We start from the raw sequence: 20,419 nt of genomic DNA, 5'->3' as shown, positions 1-20,419 counted from the left end.
ACACACACACACACACACACACACACACACACACACACACACACACACACACACACACCTTGCCCTCACTTACTCCCTTCCCCCATCAAAGAAACAGACACCACATACATGGAGACATCCAGAGGAAGCCACAGTCCACACTGGCCAGTTGGATCAAAGTTTCAAAATGGAGAAACTAACCCAATATTATGAGTCCTCCCAAAATGGACAAAAGACCCTTAAGCACTAAATCAGACAACCACCACCGATGAAACTATGGCAACCTAGAATTAACACAAAAACTCATAGGGAGCAAAAATGGGCCTTAGGACACACACACACACACAAAATGATACACACATGCGCACACACACATATGGACACACTATTATACAGACATGCGTGTACACACACACACACACACACACACACACACACATACACATGCACACAGTTTCAGGTTGTCCTGCACAAAGTCTGCATGCGATTGCCACTGAATTATTCAGGGTTGCCACGGCAATGTGCATGGCAACTGTGCTTGGCAACGGATATCCAAGAGAGTGTGTGACTTTGTGTGGTAATGTGATTGGCAGTTGACTTGTGCAGTGCCTCAAGAAAAATATTCCTCCATAGTCTGTGTGTGTGTGTGTGAGAGAGAGAGAAAGATAGAGAAAGAGAGAGAACGATCTATTATAAATTCTGCAGAACTGCACACGCTTCTAAAATAAAAGTTGCTGACGGTGTGACCTACAGCACCATAACACACTGATCCAGCTGTGAGAGTCTCACTATAACACACTGATCCAGTATTGAGGAGAGTCTCACTATAACACACTGATCCAGTAGTGAGGAGAGTCTCACTATAACACACTGATCTAGTAGTGAGGAGAGTCTCACTATAACACACTGATCCAGTAGTGAGGAGAGTCTCACAATAACACACTGATCTAATAGTGAGGAGAGTCTCACAATAACACACTGATCCAGTAGTGAGGAGAGTCTCACTATAACACACTGATCTAGTAGTGAGGAGAGTCTCACTATAACACACTAATCCAGTAGTGAGGAGAGTCTCAATAACACACTGATATAATAGTGAGGAGAGTCTCACAATAACACACTGATCTAGTAGTGAGGAGAGTCTCACAATAACACACTGATCTAGTAGTGAGGAGAGTCTCACTATAACACACTGATCCAGTAGTGAGGAGAGTCTCACTATAACACACTGATCCAGTAGTGAGGAGAGTCTCACTATAACACACTGATCCAGTAGTGAGGAGAGTCTCACTATAACACACTGATCTAGTAGTGAGGAGAGTCTCACTATAACACACTGATCTAGTAGTGAGGAGAGTCTCACTATAACACACTGATCCAGTAGTGAGGAGAGTCTCACTATAACACACTGATCCAGTAGTGAGGAGTCTCACAATAACACACTGATCCAGTAGTGAGGAGAGTCTCACTATAACACACTGATCCAGTATTGAGGAGTCTCACAATAACACACTGATCCAGTAGTGAGGAGAGTCTCACAATAACACACTGATCCAGTAGTGAGGAGAGTCTCACTATAACACACTGATCCAGTAGTGAGGAGAGTCTCACTATAACACACTGATCCAGTAGTGAGGAGAGTCTCTCAATAACACACTGATCCAGTAGTGAGGAGAGTCTCACTATAACACACTGATCCAGTAGTGAGGAGAGTCTCACTATAACACACTGATCTAGTAGTGAGGAGAGTCTCACTATAACACACTGATCCAGTAGTGAGGAGAGTCTCACTATAACACTACAAACGGGCACTCACTAAAGCACGCTCAGCATACTTAGCCTCACTGATAGAGAAAAATAAAAACAATCCTAGATTTCTTTTTAATACTATTTCTAAACTTACAAAAAATCAAGCAGGCACAGAACCTCAGATTCCAGTAAACCTCACTAGTAATGTATTTATAGATTTCTTTGATAATAAAATAGAGAATATTAGACAAAATATAAAACCCTTTATTAGCAATACAACTGGTATGTAATCTGGTTTGGTTGATATTGATTTAAATTACATACCGGGAGAAAAACTTGATGCTTTTCATCCACTCCCAAAATCAGAATTAGAGAAAATAATTTCTTCCTTAAATTGTACTACCTGCACATTAGACTCAGTTCCCTCAAAGTTATTAAAAGAGGTATTACCAGCTGTAACTGAACCTCTTCTAACTATAGTTAACTCATCCATTACAATAGGTCACATGCCCAAATCATGTAAATTAGCAATTATCAAACCTCTGATCAAGAAACCAAATCTTGATCCGACTGTGCTATCTAATTATAGACCCATTTCAAACACATCATTTATATCTAAGATCATAGAAAAAGCTGTTGCCCAGCAATTATGCCTATATCTGCATAGGAATAACACATTTGAAAAGTTCCAATCTGGTTTTAGGCCCCATCACAGTACTGAAACAGCATTAGTTAAAGTAACAAAATGATCTCCTCCTTGCATCAGATCAAGGCTATGTATCACTGTTAGTGCTTCTTGATCTTAGTGCAGCTTTCGACACAATTGATCATAGGATCTTGCTAGAAAGGTTAGAACGCTGGGTTGGAGTCTCAGGCACAGCCCTTTCATGGTTTCAGTCTTACTTAACAAATCGCTATCAGTTTGTAGAGCTCAATAATATTTCATCCAAACATACAATGGTTAAATATGGGGTCCCGCAAGGCTCCATCTTAGGACCACTATTATTTACATTATATATGCTACCATTGGGCACAGTTATAAACAAACATGGTGTCAACTTTCACTGCTATGCGGATGACACTCAACTTTACATATCAGCCAAACCCGATGACAAACTCAGTTTAGGAAAAATTGAGGCATGTGTAAGAGATATTAAATGCTGGATGTCTCTAAACTTCCTACAATTAAATGAGGACAAAACAGAAGTTCTCCTTGTGGGCCCTAAGGCCGCAAGACAGAAAATTCCAAATTTAATGCTTAATCTTGCAGACTATCCCATTACACCTGGCACAGTAGCCAAAAACCTAGGCGTCATACTCGACTCCGACCTATCATTTGATAAATATATAGATAATACTACTAGGATAGCTTTTCTATATCTCCGCAACATTGCCAAATTAAGAAATGCATTATCACAGGATGATGCAGAAAAATTGGTGCACGCCTTTGTTAGCTCTAGACTAGACTACTGCAATTCACTACTGTCAGGATGTTCAAATAGGAATCTAAATAAACTTCAAGTAGTTCAAAATGCCGCAGCTAGAGTTCTGACCAGAACTAGAAAATTTCAGCATATTAGACCAGTCCTATCAGCCCTGCATTGGCTCCCAGTTAAATTTCGTATTGATTTTAAAATTCTATTATTAGCATATAAAGCACTACACGGGCTTGCTCCTGAATACCTCCAGGAACTTATTTCCTACTATGAACCCCCACGTCAACTAAGATCACAGGGTGCTGGTCTGTTATTAGTTCCACAAATTAACAAGGTAACAGCAGGGGGAAGAGCCTTTTCTTATAAGGCCCCCCAGCTTTGGAATAATCTTCCTAAATGTGTCCGGGACTCTGACACAGTCACAATCTTTAAATCTAGGTTGAAAACCCACTTATTTAGTCTAGCATTTGATAATTAATATCCCCCTTAGATAAAGGTACAGATCCAGGGGTTCATAGACGAAGGGTTTTATGGTAGACTGGGGTGCTGGTGCTGTCATCCTGTCACTGCTCGTGGTCACTCAAGTTTGTTGACAGTGCAGTGGACGGATGCCATTGTCTCAGAATGCCCCCAAGCCTATGTTACCTTCTGGTTCTGCCTTTTTTAGCTAGGCTGTAATAATTTAACTTAGTGCCGGAGTTGCTGCCACACTCCAGAAATGTTTATAATTTTACCTGTCCTGTATATGTCCTCATACAGAGCTAATTTTCCCTGTTTCATTTCTCCACATGGCTGCCCGTCTGCTTGAGGTATAATGAGATGAGGAGAGACAAGCGATCCATCCTGGCCGGCCACCTCCTGCCTAACCGGATGCCTACACCATGATGGACATTATTACATCTTTTATATTCTGTCTAAATGGACATTATTGCATCTTTTACATTCTGTCTATATTGTTGTTGTTGTCATGGTGACCGGTGTCGGCCAGAGGAGGATGGGTTCCCCCCCGAGTCTTGGTTCCTCTCAAGGTTTCTTCCTCATGCAAAAACTAGGGAGTTTTTCCTTGCCACTGTCGCCCTTGGCTTGCTCACTGGGGGCTAGGACTCGGCATTTGTAAAGCTGCTTTGTGACAACAACTGTTGTAAAAAGCGCTATATAAATAAAATTTGATTGATTGATTGATTGATAACACACTGATCCAGTAGTGAGGAGAGTCTCACAATAACACACTGATCCAGTAGTGAGGAGAGTCTCACAATAACACACTGATCTAGTAGTGAGGAGAGTCTCACAATAACACACTGATCTAGTAGTGAGGAGAGTCTCACAATAACACACTGATCTAATAGTGAGGAGAGTCTCACAATAACACACTGATCTAGTAGTGAGGAGAGTCTCACAATAACACACTGATCCAGTATTGAGGAGTCTCACTATAACACAGGTATGAGAGCACAGACCTGGCCTGACTGCACAAAGGCTGTGATTAATTTATGGAAGACGCATGAAAAATCGGGAGAGGCAGTGAGTGACAGAGAGAGAGAGAGAGAGAGAGAGAGAGAGAGAGAGAGAGAGAGAGAGAGAGAGAGAGAGAGAGATAGAGAGAGAGAGTGAAGGGGGGCACAGAGTTAGTGAAAAGGAGGACAGAGAAATAGACAGAAATGGGAAACAGTAGTTCCCTTAACACAAATCTTAATCAAAGCAACATAACTGTTGTTAGGTCTATACAGTATATACAGTAGCACCACGCACCAGCGCAGCAATCCTGTATTCTTTGACTTACACTTCCTCAGGATTGCCACAGATATGGAAGACAAGCAAGCTATTCTGATCTGAGAGCAGTTCTGAGGTACCTGTGAATGTGGTTACAAGTGCAGCTGGGTTTTTGACTATGAAACAGTGGAGGGGGGGGTGCTCACCTGACAGGAAGGCAAACCGCTTCCTGAGGTCGGGGTCAATGTCAGAAGCACAGAGCAGACGGGTGTCCTGCTGCATGATTTCATCTGGGGGGGGGGGGGGGGGGGGGGAGCAGAGAGAGACAGAATATTTTAGCATAGACAATACCCAGAATAATAAGCAGCAGGGGCACGGCCCTGAAACGTCTGCAGGGCGGAGAGACAGCCCTGACAAACCAGCAAGGGATTAAAATGATGAGTTCCTGTGTGTGGTTACTGGCAGAGACGTGTGTGCCATCTTCTCATCAGTGGGTTGCCAAATCCAGAGACGAGGAGAAAGCAGCAAGTGAAACCAGGAGGGGTTGGGTTCAAATCCCAGCTGAAAAGTGTGCGTGTGTGTGTGCGTGTGTTCCTTTTTGACTATGATAAACAGTGTCCTGTTTGCCTGATGAGATACTGCCAAAATTATATTTTACACCAATACGCAAACACTGGTCAGAGAGCGAAGGAGAGAAAGAGAAAGAGAAAAGGGGGGAGGAGAAGAAGAAAAAAACAGATGGAGGGAAAGAGACCTGTGGAAAAGGAACGAGTGAGAGATGAAGAGGAAGAATCAAGACCATGACGTCTGCATTTCTGCACAGATGACACACACACACACACACACACACACACACACACACACACACACACTTAACAGCATCTGTCATTAGCTGTTACTCCTCTCTTTGCTGCATCAGGTTGAGACAAGTTTCCAAAAGAGTGAAAAAGACACAGGAAAACTTGGAGATGGAATCACAATCAGAAAGGTGTGTGTGTGTGTGTGTGTGTAGTGGGGGTGTTGCAGTATAATAATAAGTATGTACCAAGTGGGTTTTATCAAAAGCACATACATATTAAAGTACCTACCGCCCGTGTATTGGGACCTTATGCAGTTTGTACATACTACGTTTGTGTCCCTCTTACACAGTTCTTTACAGGTGACGCATTTCTTTTAATGTCATTGACAGACTTATTTCCCATGATTACTTGAGGAAGCGTGAGGATTAAGGTGTGTGTGTAAACATCAGCTCTGTTACACACAGGATTCACAGGGGCTGATCAGGTTTGTAGGACTATACTGGTACTGTACTGGTCCTGTACTGGTCCTGCAGAAACAAACCAGAAGAGCTATGGCAGACGTCTGTGGTCACCTCTGCACACCTGACCAAGAGCCTTTCTGCTAAAGAACAGACCAGACGCCTATACAAAACTGTCCTGCATTTTTTAGGAGAATGTCACAGGGGCAAATGAAGGAACTGCTAAATAAGCTAAGTATTAAAATAGTTCTCCGGCGGATGTAAGAATAGTTTCCTTTATGCTAATTCCCCCCAAAAATGGTCTATTGTTTCATTGTCTTGTCCTCTTATAAAAGGTCCTGGTCGGTGCTCTCTACCCACACCAACAGCTCCAGATGGCGGTCAGGACTAATGACGCTCTCACTGACGCAAACATGCTGAGGTTCACGGAAGCTTCTGGATTAGGATTAGCAGCTCCAGGCCCGTGTGTCCACGAAGACAAACGCAAAAGGTGCTCACAACCGTTTAACTGAGCAACACCGATGTAGAATCATATGGAGAGAAAGGGCAACATAAATGGCACGAGAATCTGATCTGGGGTCAGTACAGAGTCAGATACCAAAGTGACTAAAACCTTTCTCGAGTTGCCCAGAAGGTCTTAGTAGAAGACTAAAACCTATTGATGTTGTGTAAACAACAAGCCTTTCTGTGCAATAAAAGTCTATTTACCCTCTCACCTCTTAAAAACCCTTCCAAAAAGTTCCCTTCAATGAAAGTATCAAGAAACAAAACCATTAGTCCCAGAATAATGAGCAGACCCAGACCCTCTCCAATCTCACACATAGTGAATGGTAGAAACCAAAGGAAAAGGCCAGCACAGGCTCCTCAGGTCCAGCTCCACCACTGCCAACCCCGCCCCCTCACTGCCAACCCCGCCCCCTCACTGCCAACCCCGCCCCCAACCCCTTCGCTGCTCTCACCACCAACACCATTCAGCGCACAATTCGCCGGCTTCCAGAAACCTGTGCCAAGTATTCAGAGTGGTGACGGGGGGTTGGGAGTGTGTGTGTGTGTGTGTGTGTGTGTGTGTGTGTGTGTGTGTGTGAGAGTGTGTGTGAGAGTGTGTGAGTGTGTGTGAGAGTGTGTGAGTGTGTGTGGCAGGATTAGCACAGACACTCTGGAGCTGAACAGCGAGCAGGCCCGTTGTTTACAACCGCCTCCATGTTTAATAGGCAACTGGGACGGGTGCAGGTTTCAGTGAGAACCCAGAAGAACAGTCACCACCATTCAAGATCTTCCATCCTTCCACAGCGCCAACAGAACGGCATGTTAAGACAATTTGCATACATTTACTCTGAAAAGACGTCCGAGCGCTCGCGAGTGGAGCAGTGAGCTGGTCTCTGCTGTGCTCCTCGTCTGCAGGGCAGGAGAACACCACCAGCATCTCCACACTCCCACCTCCAGTGGGTCTCCCTGTCTGCCCTGATTCACAGGTGAGCACTGGACACAACAGCATAAACACTTACACCTCCACCACTCCCAACAGTGCAAAATAAAAAGCAAACACCCACACGCTCACGCACACACACACACACGTGTAGAAGAGCTCTTGCAGCATTAGCGTATTTTCCGGATCGTGTTCCTACAAGTGGTCCAGGTAAATGGTCTTCAGGTTGTCATCAAAGGGCTCTGTGGCTGCGGCGTGTCACAGCTCGTCTGCACCGCACAGACAGAAGCGTGTGTGGACGGGGGCGCGTGTTGGGGGTGTGTGTGTGTGTGTGTGTGTGGGGGGGGTGCTCCTGTGTGCTTGACCTACTTGTTAAGTACACATACTTACGGAACATACACACAGAACACTGGGAAGTTAGGGTTATAATTAGCAGGTGTGGGTGTGTGTGTGTGTGTGTGTATACAAGTGCACAGTATGGACAACACACACTGTAGGTGTAGCACCCTGCTAACGTCAGTATAACCAACTGTAGGTGCTCAACACTGCTAATATCAGTCTGACCAAGCGCAGGTGGGTGGATATTGTGGGTGTCTGGGATTTGATATTCCCTTTGGGAAACACAGCACACAATACCCACCATGGGCAGGACTCCAAACACTACATGTGTCTACCTCTACAACATGAGTCAAATTATAGGTCACTCTCGATAAGGGTGTGTGCCATGTGGTTTAGGACACACACACACACACACACACACACACACTCTGGGTGGGGGTATAAACATGTGTGGTACATTCCTCCACATCTTTGCCCATGAGCCCAGTAGATTTAATCTCTCGTTTCCCATCGTCACCTCGTACATGATGATGGCACGTAAATGCCAGCGTGGTGCCTACAGGCCCCCGGGGATTAGACCCTCACACAAGGCACATGGGCCGGTCACATGTCCATAAAAAAAAATAAATAAAATAAATTTGCCAGTTTCTTTAGTAGATTGAATCTAGAATAGATGGATCTAGGTTTCTTTAGTAGATTGAATCTAGAATAGATGGATGTAGGTTTCTTTAGTAGAGTGAATCTAGAATAGATGGATGTAGGTTTCTTTAGTAGAGTGAATCTAGGATAGATGGATCTAGGTTTCTTTAGTAGAGTGAATCTAGAACAGATGGATCTAGGTTTCTTTAGTAGAGTGAATCTAGGTGGAGTAGGGTTATTTAGTAGAGTGACTCTAGTACAGAGTAGTTTAGGGTCCATCTCAGTTTACTGCAGGCTTCGTAAACACATGCAAATTCCAACCAATGGGCCTCCACTCGCCACCAATGTTGCTAGCGTTCTGTAACCGTGGCAACCCCGTGTAGCTAGGGAGGAGCCGAGCAGAAACCAAGCCCGAGAGCTTGCCGTCATGGCAGTGCCGTGGAAACGGAGTGGCTCGGGCGGCCGACGCTCCCGCAGCGACGGTTGGAGTTTAAACACGGTCACATGACGCAGAAGCAGACGGCCAAAAGGAGGAAGAGGCGCCTGGACATGCTAATGCTAACTGACCCGACTGATTCAAAACAACAGACTGGGGGGGGAGGGGGGAGTACCATAGAAATGAGGTTACATTTAAATGTAAACAACCTCTGGCCCAAGAGTAAAGAACAGGTGTGTGTAAACAGAGCTAACTGCATCTGAACGCAAAGCCGACGACCAGGTACACAAACAGCGCAATGTGGGACAATGATGACCTTTCTCTACACCAAAATTTAAAATGTACAAAAGATTCAAAATACAGGTTGAAATAATACTGATAAAGGAGTGTGCCTGGAAATTAATATCAAATAGACATTAAAACACACCAATCACCACAACACAAAACTTAAAATACTTAAAATACGGCCGCCTGCCCCAACGCTACCACACAGACACACACAAACATGCCGCACACACTCACACACCCATTAACTTTTACAGCCACACCCTTACAGCTTAACCATTATTATTATACCACAGCACCAAGGGACTGTCAGCGGTAGCCGCACGCCGCTGCCCAGAGCGTTGCTTCCTGCGTGGGTCAGAGAGCGGGGCGGTGTGGGGCCACCCAGCACAGCGCCAGCTGCTTACCTGTCTGCTCCGTCAGCTGCAGCCACAGCCTGGTGATGTCCTGACACAGCAGGGAGACTCGGTTGAGAGCCATCCCGTCTGGGGCACACCGCCACAGGGGCACTTACGCTCGGCGGGGGCCCCTGTGCCCGGAGCTCCGGTTGGCCATCGTAGACGGCACAAGGGGAGACGAGCGATCCGTCGGCGTGCTTCCTACATCCCCATGGTGTCTCGCTTACACACACACACACACACACACACACACACACACACAAGCAGATGGACAGACTCGGCTGGCTTCAGGTTACAGCTCCTGCTGCTTAGTTGGTCGACACTCACATGTGTGTGCACGCACGCGCTCACACACACACACACACACACACGCACACAGGTAGAGGTGGTGGTAGGAAGTACTGAATGCCTGAAGCTAAACGCGTGTGTGTGTGTGTGTGTGTGTGTGTGTGTGTGTGTGTGTGTATCTGTGTGAGGTCTAAGCTCTAAATGTACAAAGACTCTTAACTCTTTCTCACTGACACGCATACAAGTGTTGCACCCCCCAAGTACCCTATAGGATTTCAGAAGAGGGAATGATGCCAAGTCTTTTGCATGTCACTCTCCTCCCATCCAGCTGAGCTAATAATAAACAGCCAATCAGGACACAGCACATGTGAGAAGGGGGGGGGGCAGAGATGCCATTGACAGTACAGAGGCACCACCGACACTCTGGCTGACAGACAGAATTTAAAAAGACAAAGATAAACAAAGTGAAGAGTGACCCTAAGCCAACGTCCAGAAGGTTCCTGACTTCGTCATGCTTACGCAATAGGGAGCTCACGCGTTTCCTTCAAAAGAAAGTCTAGATGTCATGTGGTTACCGTCATGCGTGCTTTTATACAGAAAAGCCCTAGAGCGCAGTTTGTACGAGATTGCCAAGCCATAAAGGAGACTCACATCTTCACCAAGTAGAGGTGTCAACCTGGTCCAGACTCCACCCAGCAGTGTGGGGACTTCCTGTCCCCACCAGTGGACATACATTCACCACTCTCAGAAAGACGAGGAGAGGGGAGGGTGTAGGCACACAGCTCCTGGGGGGGGCGTTCATCAAACACACACTTTGTCTCTCCCCCTCTCTCATACACACACACACACACACACACACAAAGAAGCTTCCAGAACAGAAGCGGTCTTATAGTGTCAGGGAGATCCCCTAACATTCCGCTAGACCAGTATGAATGGACCTGCAACCCTGTATTCACAGAGCCTGGGAAAGAGACACACACACACACACACACACACACACACACACACACGGACAGACATACACACGGACACACACACCCGTGTTCGTTACTGGAGGTTGGATGGTCAAATGAAAGCTCAAATAGCACTTATGATTCTAGTGATTATTATTATAAATGCTATTATTAGTCATTACTCTTCACAATAGGTTTATTAAATAAAGAAAGTCAACTCCTACACCAATGCTCCCCTGGAAAAGAGGGTAATGTAGTTCAGACCTCCCCTGGAAATGTGGGTAATGTAGTTTAGACTAATTTCACTAATGTGCACTCCTCTTACCTGCAACCAAAGACAACCATGAAACCGAAACCTCCATGACTCCCTACAAACCCAAACCAGGGGCGTCCAGACGGGCCAGTCTACAGCACTCACTAAATCATTTATTTGCATTAAATCTTTGAGCCATCAGACGATGCAGAAGCCTCCACTAGGGGGCGCGCTGGGAGAAAGCCTCTCTACCACACTATCCACCATGCCAATAACCTGGCTGGCATGGAGAGCTGTCATTTGGTGCCGATTTTGCCAGGGTGTAGAGATTTTACACCTGATATAAACTCTGCATAAAAGGAGCAGTTGGTCCACCTCCACAAACAGGTGTGTCTACAAATAACAGTAAAAGCAGGTGGCATTATATGTGCAGAAGACATTAGAGAGAAGAGCTTTTTACAGGGCACCCACCGAGGTCCCCAATCTGGAGCTGATACGGGCAGGTTGGGGCAGTGCCATTCACCACCGCCCTGACCCCACACCTGTGCAGTCATGGCCTGGCGGTTAGGGAACTGGTCTTGTGACCGGAGGGTCGTGGGTTTGATTCCCAGACAGGCCATGACTGAGGTGCCCTTGAGCAAGGCACCTAACCCCAACTGCTCCCCGGGCGCCGGGCTAGGGCTGCCCACCGCTCTGGGCACGTGTGATCCACAGCCCCCTAGTAATCACTAGTGTGTGTGTGTGTGTGTGTGTTCTGACTGCACAGATGGGTTAAAAGCGGAGGACAAATTTCAATTGGGGTGTAAAAATCACAATTGACACAATATGGCACATTTCATTTCAGGTAGGGGCAGTGCCATTCACCACCACCCTGACCCCACACCTGTGGCTATTCTTGAGCAAACCCGTCCTGGATTTTTTGTTGTTGTTTGCTCTCAAGAGTTTGTCTAACATCACTTTTAGGCTTGAGACACTTAAGATAATTTAGTGACAGTTAATCTAGATAATCCAGTTCTTGGAGAATGAGGGAATGTCAGTTAATCTAGATTAGCGATATGATTGGGGGGGGTTTGGAAAATGAGGGGATGAGTGAGTGAACCACTAGGCAGCTGTTAGAATGGGACTGTGCGAGTTCCTGACTGGGACTGTGCGAGTTCCTGACTGGGACTGTGCGAGTTCCTGACTGGGACTGTGCGAGTTGTCGTCTGGGACTGTGCGAGTTGTCGTCTGGGACTGTGCGAGTTGTCGTCTGGGACCGTGTCAGTTGTCGTCTGGGACCGTGTCAGTTGTCGTCTGGGACCGTGTCAGTTGTCGTCTGGGACTGTGCAAGTTCACTGTAATTCTACAGTGTGCGAGTCTTTCATCTCTGTATTCTTGAGTCTGAGGTGAAAGGGCAGCTGCTGTGGTTGTAATGTGAGACACGGGTCTTATCTCACACACACACACACACACACACACACACACACACACACACACAGGAAATCTGCCCCATTTACATCTCGTCCTACTCTTACACCACACCCACAGTACTCTGTACCACCAGACAGAGGCGACACCAAAAAGACTAGAGAGAAGCCGCGGTCTCACACACACACACACACACACACACACACACACACACACAATGTCCCTTCTTCTCCCACATCAATAGCGTTCTCCAAGTGCATACAAGCCTGCTGCTCTAGTCATCCTGAGGGTGCTGTATATGTTACAGACACACGGTGGGAAACGTTTTCATGGGGAAACCAGAGAGTGGTGGGACAACTGCAGGGGAAGTCCAGCCCTTCATCACATCTCCACCACTCATTAAGAACAAGTGATGATGATGATGATGATAATAATAATAATAATAATAAATATGCTCAGGTTTTTAAGCAGGTTACAAGGCAAATCAAAAGGCAGAGAAAATGTATTAATAACCACAATAACCCCGTAATAATTTCCATTTATAAACCTCAGCTCTTAAATCTCACACACCCCCACACAATGTCTAATGTTTGCAATCTAGTCCCTGTGAAACCCGACTGAGTCTGTATCTTCTCCACAGCTCTAGGTGGCGCTACAGCGCTGAACCGATGAACCGCTGAACCTCCGACCTTCTGTCTGATTGCAGCTCATCTGCCTGTGTGCACTGGAGGGAGGCGCTAAAACATGGACTGGATTTCATAGCTTGGACTGTGGAATGGGATACACGTCTGTAATCCCAGAGTGTGCAGCCTTCACGCTGGAGGAAGGGGCTGTGTTGGGGATCCTCACGCAGTGCAGTTGGCCCTCACCTCCTCCACACCGTCTGGACACAGAAGGGTGTATTTCTGCCCGGGCTTTTCTGTTCACCGACACTTTTCTGCTCGAACAGCTGGAAATGGGCATCCCGTCTGTGTAATCATCCAGACAGAAAACTGAGCGTCTGTCTAATCATCCGAACGATGTGATTCTCGTTTGTTTGCTTTAGATTGGCCAGCTGACCTTTCAGCATTAGCGTGACTAACGAGTCGTGATGTTGCATCTTAACGAGGGCCCGACAAACAAGCTGACATTTCAACAAATCCCATCATTCCCCTTACCCATGACATCACACACACACACACACACACACACACACACACACACACACACACACACACACACAGTCCCCCCGAGTATAATCTCTGCTTGTCTCCTCCTTTCCCCATCACTAATTGCGATGCTTAGTTACAGTACAGATGCTCTGGGGATTAAGCACACACTCTGCCCACTCTCACTGACGTAGGATCAGTTTCACCTCTCCAAATCTTAACCTTACCCATTAAAAAGGCAAGCCAAACCTGCTTTCAGGTCAGCCAACGGTAACAGCCAAACTTGGACGAAGAGCCATCTGAATAGTAAACTCAGACCTGTAACCCACATATTTCAAAAGATGACACCCAGCTCACATCGCCACTGTTACTAGACCTTTGCCAGACGAAGCTCTTTACCTTTTTGTGAACAGAGTTTGTAGGAATTTTCCTCCAAAACAAGCTGAAACTAAAGATGACATACAGCAAAACTCTGACATATGGTTACATAAAAGATAATGGAAACTGAGGGGTAAAAACAAGGAATGTCAGACTAGGACTTGAAGTTCACCACGGTACAGGACGGGGCATCTCCAGGACGTCCCCCGCCTGATGATGTAACACTTCCTCTCCAACAATGCAGTCTCAGGTTGTTTTGCTGTAATCAGCATGTGCTACACATGTTGAGAGTCGTATGATCTCAGAGTCAGTGTGGAGGGCGCGTGACTCTGCAAAAGAGGAAATAGTCATTTATAATAGATAGTTTCCTGCTGGGCTATAGCAGGATGCCCCTTTGGTACTGGTCTAGGAACAGTCCTCCAACTTATCCGCCACGTTCTCCATACACTGAAACCCTCAGAACTGGTTCCAGATCAGCAAGTAAGGACAGGCTTATCTGTTACAGACGGTTTCCTCTGTACGGTACTTCAGACGGAGACTTGTTTGCAGAGAATCATGGGCATTTCAGGGAAATGTTGAAATCGTGGCAGTAACACTCCCAAGCTCATGGTAGTTCCAACATGCTGATGGGTAAACATCAAGTATCAGGCGTGTCTGAAGGAGGCTGGGATATTTCGGACATCTTGTCACGCTGACATGAGTGTTACCCGCCCTGTAAAATGCCTCTTCCAAATTACCAGGGTGGAGAGCATCACGCATGAAGATGGTCCATCTCAAACTACACAGTGTACACACCATACAAACACACCAAAACCACATTAAACCCAGTGCAAACTACATACAAACACACCAAAACCACATTAAACCCAGTGCAAACTACATACAAACACACCAAAACCACATTAAACCCAGTGCAAACTACATACAAACACACCAAAACCACAGTAAACCCAGTGCAAACTACATACAAACACACCAAAACCACAGTAAACCCAGTGAAAACTACATACAAACACACCAAAACCACATTAAACCCAGTGCAAACTACATACAAACACACCAAAACCACATTAAACCCAGTGCAAACTACATACAAACACACCAAAACCACATTAAACCCAGTGCAAACTACATACAAACACACCAAAACCACATTAAACCCAGTGCAAACTACATACAAACACACCAAAACCACATTAAACCCGGTGCAAACTACATACAAACACACCAAAACCACATTAAACCCAGTGCAAACTACATACAAACCAAAATGGACCTTAGAGACAGACAGACGCACACACACTGTTTATTGGGCTTTTGGTTCTCTTATAAACAGGAAACCATTTCAGCTCATTTGGGTCTGGGGGAAAAAGATGCTGTAAGTTCAGCCACCTGTAGCACAACAACCACTACCGTTGTTCTGGAAACAACACAACAGCCATGACAACCGCAGCCATGACAACATGCCCCAATAAACACAAAATAACAAAACAAACATCAAACATTTGTTGTCAAAAATAACAACAAATCCAACAAACATCAACACTCATCAAAAGCTGCATCTAATAGACTCTTGCAGAATTAAGGCAAAATTCTGCATTTCCTATTTACAAAATTCTTCTGGGAAAAACGCAAAGCAACGCCAGAGGTTTAGACGTCCCCTCTGCATAATATTACATAACAGGATGTTTATTCTGGAGTCAACAGTAGCTCTCCCTCTCTTTCTGTTCTCTCTCAAGACTATCCTTCCATCCTTCTTTTCCCTTCGTCTACCTCCTCCATCCCCTTATCGCCTCTCTCTCTCTCACACACACACACACACACACACACACACACACTCCAAACACACACAAATGTAGTGACTTCCTTCCAGAAACATCAGTGTTAGTGAAGGTGAGTGTACAAGCTCGCTCTGCCCGTCCCACCGAGTGTCCCTGTCCTCTCTCCACACGTGGGCCACCTGGTGAGGACGAGGAGTGTCCCAGTCCTCCCTCCACACGCGGGCCACCTGGTGAGGACGAGGAGTGTCCCAGTCCTCCCTCCACACGTGGGCCACCTGGTGAGGACGAGGAGTGTCCCTGTCCTCTCTCCACACGTGGGCCACCTGGTGAGGACGAGGAGTGTCCCAGTCCACCCTCCACAAGGAAATCATCCAAAGTCAGGAACTGCTGTCCGATCTGCGTCGGGAAGCGCAGCAGGAGAGCTGAAGCCTGTTTGTGTAGCACGCTAACCAGTAACACAAAGCACCGCATCACCATCAGGACGTTAAGACCAGAGCGGGATAAACTACAGACCCAGGATCAGTCTGCATTTACACAATCACTAAGCAGGTTTAAGAGTCACTGTGAAACCGACTTCAGACCAGCGTGAGAAGTTATCTTCACACATCCTGGTTTGAGAGAGTAGGTGGCTGAAACACTGCAGGAAACGCTGGAGCGGCGTGATAACGGCACAATAAAAGTGAAACCACCGGGTTTGCTGTGGGTCAACATGCTCGTGCATATCAGCTGACAAATATTTATTTCAGATAAAAACATTTGTGTCATGTGACATAGCTCACAGACGTGCCTGGACACTGAGCTGACAGCATGGCCTGTGTGTTAATACTCTTGGGTTTTAAAGACCCATCTTAAGCACATTAGGTAGTGGAGACGGGATCTACTTAGACACGGCCTTTACACGGTCATGTTAGAAGGGGGAGGGGTGGAAGGGACAGAGATAGAGACGTATGGATAGAAAGAGACAGGCAGACATCACCCTTAAATTATTGCCATCACACCAGCACACCTTAGAACACTATTCATGCTAATTAGAGGTCTTCGTGCTACATCCGTCAGCAGTCACGTTGCAAAACACAGCACAGAAAAAGAGAAATTCTATCTAACACAACTCTCCCCAAACAAAATGTTTTAAAACCCTGACTCTGAGAAATGGTGAAATCGCCCAGTGCATCCAAGGTGACCAGCACGCTGTGTCTCCGGTATCGTCCTGCCGTGGTGTCCCGACGCACCCTCTCGCTGACGGCGAAGGTGGAGTCATTCTTCCAACAACACAACACAAGCTCACGACGTTCAACGCAGCTGCAATCGGTACGATAAACCTCATGAGCTGAAGAATATGAGGGGCTGACGGTACAGTCAGGACAGAGTCAGGACGCAGTCAGGACAGAGTCAGGACGCAGACAGGACAGAGTCAGGACGCAGTCAGGACAGAGTCAGGACGCAGTCAGGACGCAGTCAGGACGCAGTCAGGACAGAGTCAGGACCCAGACAGGACAGAGTCAGGACGCAGACACATGACCTAGCCCTGTACGTCAGACCACAGCACCACCGCAATGTGATATCAGATGAAAATCAATGACACTTCAAGAAACTCCTGCAGTTGCTTCCATTTTTATGAACCAAAAATGCACATGCTGCCTGTTCTCAATTACATGTTTGTGCACCACTCTACATCATCCTGGGCAGCAGTGTGTCTGGACATTAATCATTCCCATCTCGCAAATCAGAAAAGACTAATCAAGACCTGCATGTGCAGAATATTTGGTCATTTAGTATGTGTTTGTGGTACCGATGTCTCTCACTGGTACAGTCTGAACAGATACAGGTGAAACGCTGTCAGTGTGATGTTTCAGAACACAAGCACTGCACTTCTACAGAGCCCTGTCAGTGCAAACTGTCCGCTCCTACAGGAGATGATGCAACATCTCCTGTCCCACAGGTATCCAGTACCTGAATCTTTACACGTAGTACCAGCAGGTGGTCAGTACCTGAATGTTCACACGTAGTATCAGCAGGTGGTCAGTACCTGAATGTTCACACGTAGTACCAGCAGGTCGTCAGTACCTGAATGTTTACACATAGTACCAGCAGGTGGTCAGTACCTGAATGTCTGCACGTTGTACCAGCAGGTGGTCAGTACCTGAATGTCTGCATCTGGTCAGTACCCGCAGTACCTTCAGTACTTGAATGTCCAAACAGTGGAACCAGTCCTGAGAATTAAAATCTGCTTGCCATGGGATCGGAGTCAAAATATCTGACTACATAAAAAACCAAAGCAAAGTTTTTCAACCTAAATCCTCCATGTACCACATCTGTAACATTTGACCTTAAAATGAAACACTAACAGCAATTAGCAGAAGTGAGCTTCACAACTGAGCGCGTTTCAAGACAATGGGTTTTCCAGTATTTCCTGAGTATGGGGAAATACAAAGAAAATGTTCATGGTAGTGGCTACAAACACTAGATCAAGTACAACACTGGGAAGCTCTTAAGTTGATTCAGGATGACCTGATTAGAAATGTAAAGTACTCTTTGTTCTAGAGGCCATTCCGTAAGGTGAATGATCTCTTTTGCACCATCTCTAATGACACACTGAAACAACACCATAGGCAAATAATGACATACTGGTCCTCCTGTGGCCCAGGATGACACAGGGCATAAACACAAGGGCTTTATCCTTACTGCCCTGGGGTATTTTAGAGCACAAAGGGGCAGTGGGGTGAAGGGAGGTGGCAGGGGGCAATATGCAGCCCCTCATTCCACCAAACACTCACTCCACCAAACACTCACTCCACCAAACACTCACTCCACCTGCCCCTCACACTTGTGTTCTAGGTTGACTCTCCTGGTTTGCGGTCTGTGGAGATCCAGCCATCAGTTGGTTGGCACCATTTATTGGTTAATGGGTCCTGACAGCTGAGGCCCAACAACACAAACTCCCACTGTGGACCTAGACACAGAAAGTACCAAACACACCCAGCGCAGCTCTGAACTCATAGGAGATAAAACTTCCACTCAGTCTGGAACTTCTCTTTTTTAACCACCACAGCTGACTGATAAAACTCTCCAGAAATACAGACACAATCACACCCTTTTTACCCCCCCAAACTCACATTGCAGCCAGTCACAGGAACTGGTGAACTTGTAGAAGCTCTTCATTTCTTCCAGAGAGATCTTCACAAATCCTCCTCCATCAACTATGGGCTGGAGACTCACCCGACAGCCCACGTTTACTTTCTCTCTGTTCTTCACCTCTTCACAGGTGTCTCTCTCCATCTCCCTCCTTCACACACTCCTCAACGCACTCGTTCTCAGTCTCATCTTCACCGCTCCCTCTCTCCGTCTACCTTTTGCTTTGTGCGCTCCTTTCTTCCGCACCGTCTCTCACACTCTCTCTCTGACACACACACACCTCGCCACACACACACCCATGCGTGTGGACACACCCACACGTACAGTAAAGGTGTACGCGGCGTAAACCTTCCTGAGGACAGGTAAGATTAAGAGCTGCAAAACAAAAGCAGTGTCACAATGGGACAAAAGAAGTCTCACACACTCTCACACACACACACACACACACCCCTTATCTTCGCAACATCAACATCTGTCTTTCTCTTCTTACAACCTCAACGACTACTCCAACTGAAAGCCAGGCAATAAAACTTGGATCATCTGTCTGATGTAAAGCCTTGGTAAAATATTAACTCAAATTATACATACACATATATCAATAAAATTATTTTACTAGTAAAAACAACTCATCTCTCCCCCTACACAAATACTTATGCACATTACATTGCTAATGAATATCAAAAACTGAAATAAGTTTGCACGCTTAAAGAGTGTGTGTACCATTTTAAGAGACATTTTATATTTGAGGTCTGGGTGTGTATCATGTGTCTGTTAGATCTGAACATGACTGGATGTAAAAGGACCAGATACACTGTTGCTGACACTCTGAATGATTGTAAGCAGTCATTACAACAGAACACAAACTATATAGCACACATACTCGTACACCCCCCTACACACTTGATCCCTCTGTCCACAACCAGCATATCATCATCTACCTTTGTGTTGTTTGAGGTTTAAGCAACACACGCGTGTCCTGCAAAACTAGGGTGTCCTGCTGTGTGCTGGTCACTTTGACCAAGACCTGTGTGTTATTTAACGTTCTAATCAGTGGTTTACTAGCCACACTCCATTAATACTGAAACAGATGGTGTGAGGAACCTCAGCAGCTTTAGTGCTCTGGTGCTCTTCTGACTTCATGTTCTGTCCTCATCTGAACCACGTCCAACAGAACAACACACTCCACAGATCCCAGATCAGGAATGAACCGGCTCTTCGCTCAGCAAATCAGCCGTGGGAACAACACTCAGCAGATCCCAGAACAGCAGTTAACCTGCACTCGACTCGGCAAACCTGCTATCGGCGCAGGCGGTGTTAAAGGACTGCGCAGACGCCCAGAAACTCAAACAACTGAGCATCAATGTACACACACACACACGTACATGTACACACACCCATGTACATGTACACACACACCCACA

General features: G+C 46.2%; 1 protein-coding gene across 16 annotated transcripts in view; it reads right to left on the bottom strand.

The window, feature by feature from the left end:
* Positions 1-20,419, bottom strand: part of mcf2la (mcf.2 cell line derived transforming sequence-like a) — a 55,565-nt gene that overhangs the window by 29,343 nt on the left and 5,803 nt on the right. For 14 of the 16 annotated variants that reach the window (XM_076983268.1, XM_076983259.1, XM_076983260.1 and 11 more), the window contains one exon: positions 5,084-5,167. In XM_076983268.1, coding sequence (XP_076839383.1) covers positions 5,084-5,167 — 84 coding nt within the window. Of the gene's footprint in view, positions 1-5,083; positions 5,168-9,667; positions 10,145-18,979; positions 19,514-20,419 lie in introns of those variants that run through there. The other 2 variants (XM_076983271.1, XM_076983274.1) reach the window with 2 other exon arrangements.

The sequence above is a fragment of the Brachyhypopomus gauderio genome, chromosome 20 (assembly GCF_052324685.1).
Source record: "Brachyhypopomus gauderio isolate BG-103 chromosome 20, BGAUD_0.2, whole genome shotgun sequence".
Taxonomy (NCBI): domain Eukaryota; kingdom Metazoa; phylum Chordata; class Actinopteri; order Gymnotiformes; family Hypopomidae; genus Brachyhypopomus; species Brachyhypopomus gauderio.
This window is presented reverse-complemented; position numbering and strand designations above follow the sequence as displayed.